The sequence below is a fragment of the Gopherus flavomarginatus genome, chromosome 4, assembly GCF_025201925.1.
Source record: "Gopherus flavomarginatus isolate rGopFla2 chromosome 4, rGopFla2.mat.asm, whole genome shotgun sequence".
Taxonomy (NCBI): Eukaryota; Metazoa; Chordata; order Testudines; family Testudinidae; genus Gopherus; species Gopherus flavomarginatus.
The window spans coordinates 55,296,572-55,303,278 of record NC_066620.1 but is presented as its reverse complement, the minus strand read 5'-3'; the positions used below and the strand labels follow the sequence as shown (position 1 = coordinate 55,303,278).

General features: G+C 46.9%; 1 protein-coding gene across 1 annotated transcript; it reads right to left on the bottom strand.

Annotated features, from left to right (window-relative positions):
* Positions 1 to 302: 302 nt before the first annotated feature.
* On the bottom strand, positions 303 to 6,452 carry DEGS1 (delta 4-desaturase, sphingolipid 1). Its single transcript, XM_050948620.1, has 3 exons — positions 6,308 to 6,452; positions 2,449 to 3,191; positions 303 to 944 (listed from the first exon to the last, which is right to left on the bottom strand). The coding sequence occupies exons 1-3, from the start codon at positions 6,387 to 6,389 to the stop codon at positions 798 to 800; spliced, it is 972 nt and encodes a 323-aa protein (XP_050804577.1). The 5' UTR covers positions 6,390 to 6,452; the 3' UTR covers positions 303 to 797.
* Between the last annotated feature and the right edge of the window lie 255 nt (positions 6,453 to 6,707).

Here is a 6,707-nt window from a genome sequence, read left to right as displayed (position 1 = left end):
AAACACACTTGTCTTCAGATTATTCTGCCACTCTTTTCCTAATAGCTATATAGCCAGGAAATTAGTCAGATAATCACTACTTTAGTCTCCAGTACCAGTAAGAGTGGTTAGTAAAAAACAGCAGCCTCACAGAGTAGTTTTCAATACTAGGGGTAGTGAGTCACTGTTGATAAGAACCTGGCTCTGCCACTGCTTTGGTTCAGCAGTGAAATAGCCATCAAGGCAGATTCACTCACTATAAACTGCTGTTTAGAGGTTTAGTTTCTCCCCTAGTGCCTACCACCAAAGTAGTTCAGAGACAATAAGTTGAAAGCACATTTAATGAAACGAGACTTAATCATGTTAGCTTAGAATTAACTTTATCAAGTATGAACTTTAATACTATAATTGACTAAGTTATGAGCATGGAATGGCCAGCACAGGACAAGCCAGAACTGTAACATGGTTTCAAGCATCTTTTATAGGTCTAAACAGACAAGCCAGACAGGTGTCTGAGTACAAGATTTGTTAGCAGCTATGAAATAAGTATTATAAAACAAACTTAAGTACTATTATACACATACACTGAGCATATTCAATTGTGTTTTGTCTATTAGTTACACCAATGACTGTTAGAATGTTTAGCTAGTGGTAGCCTAATTGGTCTGAAGAGCTCTGTTTTAGGATACACCAATGCATTCTTGTAGATGTCTGAAGTTTAAATTCAGGACACAAATACACTTTTCAAGTAGCTGGTACAAGGAATTCTTGCTAAATATCCCAGATCTTGCTTTGTAGAGTCTTTTGGCTGGTGAAGTTTAATCCTGTTTCACATCACCCTTTAATTTCCTTTTCATGCGTGAGTAAGGGCTGATTGTGTCATCCATCACAAAGTCATAAAGCACTTTTATCCAGGAGTTATATTGTGGAAGATGATCATAGTATTCAGCTGCTATTTTCTTCACCTAAGAGGAAGAAAATGAAGGTTTATTCATATTTGTTTAAGCTCAAGACTCTTCCCTCCAGTGTTTCTGCCAGCACTTCTAGAAGCAGAAGAGAACAAAGTCTTTAAACAACTGGGAGTGCTAAGAAATTTACTTTTAGTGGTATTATCTGAAGATTATAAATTTAGACATTATAGGTGGTCAGTTTCAAATTTAAATTAAATGAGTTTTTTTTAAACATTAAACCTTTTTTTTTAAAGTAGATTTTATTCACCCAATGTGGAGCTATCAGAGTTTTAACACTAACTGTAGTGAGAATGCAAAGCTGTTTTAATGCCTTAAGCAAGCTGCTTGCTTAGTTTCTGATTGCAGGGAAGGCCTTTTAGGTACTCCTAAATTAACAGAGGTGTAATCTACATGGGATATTCAGGCCGTCCTGGTTCTTTGCTTTGTCCAGACAGTATGTTAATCTGAGGTAAAACAAGTTCAATAGCTTCCTGTTAACAAGCAAAAACTAATCAGTTTGCTAAAAGTAGTCGAGAAGCATCCCTGTGTAAGCAGAAAGGATCAGATTAGCTATGCCAGCTTTTACTTGAGAAATGCTCAAATTAAAATGCAGTCCTTTTTTAAAAAAAGGACTGCAGTTTCACTGTCCTTGTTTCCTCCCATTTTTGTTGTTTTATAATGAGTTGTTTCTCTTCTACTGCTGTGGGGGAAACAGGAACCAAAATGTGAGAAACTGAATTACATATAAAAACGAAGTATGCAAGGTGCTGTCAAATACTACCCAGTAGGCAAATAGAGAAACAGATTGTAAGGCTGGATGGGGAAGGACAATTAGAAGTAACACTTAAGATTGCTTTAATAGAGGACAATTTTTTCCCATAGTGTAGTTTTAAGTCTATAGTGGATACTTTAGCAGCAGTACCCTAAGTATCCTACTTTAGCCAAAAACTAAAACGGGTAGGCAAACTACAGCCCAGATCCAGCCTGCCAGCTGTTTTAATCCAGCCCTTGAGCTCCAGCTGGGGAGCAGGGTCAGGGGCCACTCTGCAGCTCCCAGAAGCAGGAGCCAGAGGGGCCATGCTGCTATGTGTAATGGGAGCTGCAAGGACCATACCTGTGGACAGACAAGGCACAGCTGCGCTGCCTGGCCACGCCTCCATCTAGGAGGCAGAGAACTGTATACCCAATCCCCAGCCCTGATCCCCCTCCTGCTCTCTGAACCCCTTGGTATCAGCCTGGAGCCCCTTCTGCACCCCAAACCCCTCCTTGACCTGCACTCCCTGCTGGAGCCCTCATCCCCTCCTGCACCCTGAACTCATTTCTGGCCCCACCCCTAGAGCTCATACTCCCAGCCAGAGCCCCCTCCTGCTCCCCCATCTCAACCCCAATTTCATGAGCATTCATGGCCCACCATACAATTTCTATACCCAGATGCAGCCCTCAGGCCAAAAAGTTTTCCCACCCCTGATGTAAATTTCAGTTTACCATTAGCTTTATATATTCTTGAAAGTGTACTTACCAATGGAAGGTTCTTGCCAGGAATATTGGGAAAGTCATGGTGTTCATTGTGGTAGCCAACATTAAAAGTGAGCAAATTAAGTGGCCCATAATAGGAGTAAGTCTCATGTCCCTTTAAAAACATGTAATGTTCAGCTATGAAGTGTCCTGAAATTGGGTGCAACCCCAGTCCAAGTATTGATCCTACAACCATGTAGGAGGTTGATTTAATTCCCAAGTAGTAGTATATTACAACATCAAAAGAGATCTGTGCCAACACGTTGATGATTTCCAATCGAGAAATTGGCTTGGGATTGATGCAGAGAGGTCGAACAGCATAGAAAAAGGGCTGAAGAACAATCCATATGAACTTCCTAAAACGAGTACAGAAAAACCAGCCTTCAAAGTCAGTAGGAATATCTACATCAATTCCATCACCTCCTAGATAGCGATGATGATCCATGTGGTATCTCTTGAAAGATACAGAGTATGGGAGGCCAAGAGGGAGATTGGCAAACATTCCAAACCACCGATTTGACATAGCTCTGCAATTGCCAAAGGCACTATTGTGAGAGATCTCATGAATAGCCAGAGTCATTGAGTGACTGATGCAGCTGCCAAAAACATAAGCCCAGAACATGACCCATTTCCAGTCCAAGTCTTTAACTAGATAAAATGCAATCAATTGTGCAAGAACCATCAGTACAACCACCCATATCAAGTTGTTGTCTGGCTTCATTAAAGCTTTTATTTCTGGATGTTTAGCTGTTATGGGGAGAAGAAAAATAGTTAAATGCAAAGAGAAAAATGTTACAAGTACACCTTAGTAGAGCCAGAGTTTTTTCAGCCACACAAACAGTTACTAATACACCCTCCTCCCCCCAAATTGATTCTATTCATTAAGGAATGAGTCTATTCAACAAGTCTTCCTACATTTTTGGCAATTGAGTTACATTAGTAGGTTGCATGTACATCTTGAGAATTGTTTGACTGCTCTAGGCATATGTGCATGCCTGAAATATTGAGCAAAATAAAAGAGTGCTGTTGTAGTTTAGTGGTATTTGATGTTTTATTCTAGAAACCCAAAGCCTCTTAATACTTAGCATGCACTTCCAGTTTGTTACAGATTTAAATTAATCATACACCTGAGGGACAACAACACGACTTTTAGGGTAAGAAAATTAAAGAAAAAGCAACTTCATACTCGTCTTGGGCAGACATGTAAAGATTCCTATTTATGACTTGCTATTTCTACTTCAGTGATTAAGCTTCTGGAAGCACTGTTATTTGCACTAAAATCCCTTTAAGACCAAGAGTGTACAAGCAGCATGTTACACAACCCACCTAAGGTTTATAGTCCTTGCTAGAGTTGCATACATCAACAATGCTGCCAGATATTAAACATTATATTTCAGGCTCTACACCAGCTTTTACCATCGGCAGAGCCAGGGAAGATGGCTTGGGGAGCTGTAGCAAAACAAGGCAGACAGTCCAAATTGCAGAAGGCCAACGCAGCCTAAGTCAGAGGTGGGCAAACTGCAGCCCCTGAGCTCCTGGCCAGGGAGGCTAGCCCCCAGCTCCTCCCCTGCTGTCCCCCCTCCCCTGCAGCCTCAGTTCACCATGCCACCTGCACTCTGGCCCCTCGCTCCTGCCAGGCAGGCTCCAGGGATGCAAGCTCCTGCTGCTCTGAGCAGCACGGTAAGGGGGTGGGGAGCAGAAGGGGTTGGCTAAGGGGCAGAGGGTCCCAGGGGACAGTTAGGGCATAGGGAGCTGGGGGGTTGGATCCCAGGGGCTGTTAGGGGTAGGGGTGTGAATAGGAGGTGGGGGTCCCAGGAGGGGTCAGTCAAGGGACAAGGAGCAGGGGGGTTGGATGGGTCAGAGGTTCTGAGGGGGGTAGTCAGGGGGCAGGAAGTGTGACCAGGCTGTTTGGGGAGGCACAGCCTTCCCTACTCAGCCCTCCATACAGTTTTGCAATCCCAACATGGCCCTCGGGCCAAAAAGTTTGCCCGCCCCTCGCCTAAGTGGTCATGGACAAGGAATCAATGTGGTCAAAAACTCGATGCAACTTCGAGGCTTAGTACTACTTTCCCAGAACAGCCTCCCTCAGCTAATAAAATGGCCCTCCCTCCACATCCCACTCTTGGGATGACTTGGTTGTGCAGAGGTGTAAGCTATGCTTAATTTAGGCAAATCTGAACCACTGTCATTATAAAGCTAGTTGCAAATTGGTCAAAGTACTGACTATTTTGTGCACTTCAGGTGTTTAATGCTCACCTTTTAAACCCTAAAGTAACCTCTGCATTTGGTATAGTAGTGTTTCCCAGCCTCAAGAAAATGAAATGAAAATGAAACCAATCCCCACCCTTTGCACCATCAGTTAGAGGCAGACCCACCGTAATTTATGTGGGGTGGGTCTTTTAGCAATTTGTGTTCTATGCAGATGGCCAAAAAAACAAATCAGGGTTTTGGCAGGCTATTTATTATATACGCACACACAGTAACAAGTAATGTTTTTGTAATATTCCCTAGTGCACTTTAACGTAGCACTGCTTCAAACACCACTACATTCACACACAGGAGGGAACCTTTAGTACACACCAGCAGGGTCTACATGGACAAACTAATGCACACCACACTAGTGCACTTTAGAAGTCATACCCCAGTTGTCTGCATTACTGCTCTGTGTAGATAAGCACTCAGATACAAGTGCTCATTGCCAGTGTTAACTAAAAACACCCCAACTTAAAAAAAGGGAAGTGTTCATCCAGTAACAACTGATCAGAAACCCTATAGAAGTCTGCTCTTTGGAAACACTGTAGTATAGTCACCATTTCCCTTCCCACTACCCTACAAACACCGTCAGTTTCATATACACCTGATCACATCCATCACTACACTACACAGCCCAACAGTACACATCATGAAAATGCAGCCTCCTTCATGCTTTCCATCTCAAACAGCTCTTCCGACAGCAAGATCAAAAAACAAAAATCACTTTTTAGGGGCTTTTCTCCTCCTCCTCTCCTTCACGTGTGCACAATGCGTGTACAAATTTCCCAGGCAATCAGTTTTAACAAGAAATATTCCGGAGACGTTTCTGGAAACCACCCTCCCTCCCTCCAGCGCGTTAGCTAAAAGGAGGCTTTCAACCGCAGAGAGTTACTTGAGGGAGGCAAGACAGTTCGATGCGTGTCTAACCCACAGGACAGTCCCTCCCCCGAATCAGCCGAGCGGAAGGCATGTCAAGATAACGGCGAGGAGCCTCCCCGTGCCCCGCAGAGCCGCTGGCAAGGAGGGCGGATCTGCAGGGTTGACTCCGGCCTCTGGACAGTCCAGAAACGCCTCATGCCGGGGCTCCGCTCGCGGGCAGCAGGGCGGCGGGAGAAGTCCTGGTAATCGCGCTGCCCCCCGCACGGAGGGAGGAGCGGTGTCTAGCGGCTCACGGATGGGGTGGGCCCTTCGAGGCGCCTGAAGAGCTCGGCCTCCGAGCCTGGCTCAAGGGGCCGACTCATTTGTCACTCGCCTGCCCCTCTTCCGCGGCAGCCATTTTACCAAGCTCGCCACCCCCGGCGAGCCCGGAAACGGGCCCCCTCGGCGCTGGGGACACCCACGAGGCCCCCACAAACGCCACCTCCGCTGGACGGGGCCGCTCCGTGCCGCAGGCAGCGCGCCTCCCGCCGCGCAGAGCGACAAGCAGCGCAGGCTGCCAGCGGATAGGGCGAGCCCGGGGGCGACCCGTTCCCTGTGGGGAGGCAGCAGGCCCTTCCCCCGCCGGCGGAACGGGCAGAGCCCAGGGCACCGCCGGCTCGGACAGGGAGACACATGCGCCGCCAGCAGGACGCTCCGGCGCGGAGGGGAAGCTGCCCGGGCCCCTCGCTCACCTAGGATCGCCTTGCGGCGATCGGCGTGGGGCTGGTCCGTGTAAACCCACTCAAAGTCCTCCCGAGCCACCGTGTTCCCCATCGCTGCAGCGCCGCACCCTTCCGCACAGAACCTCAGCCGCCTCCACTCGCAGACAGGCAGGAGGCGACTGCGACGTGTCCCCCTTATATAGAGAAGAGGTGTCTCGCCGGCTACGCCCCCGATGCTGCTGATTGGCAGGGGGTTGATGACATCACTCACAACCCGTTTCTACCGATTTCCCCCCTTTGTAGTCTACGAATATTTACAAGAATTTAAACGAATAAATAACGGTGTTTGCAGATAATATTCGGGGCCCCAAGGGGCGGGGCAAGAAGTGACGTAGGCGTCGGCGGGAGGCTAGTGAGGGGGACCGTTAGG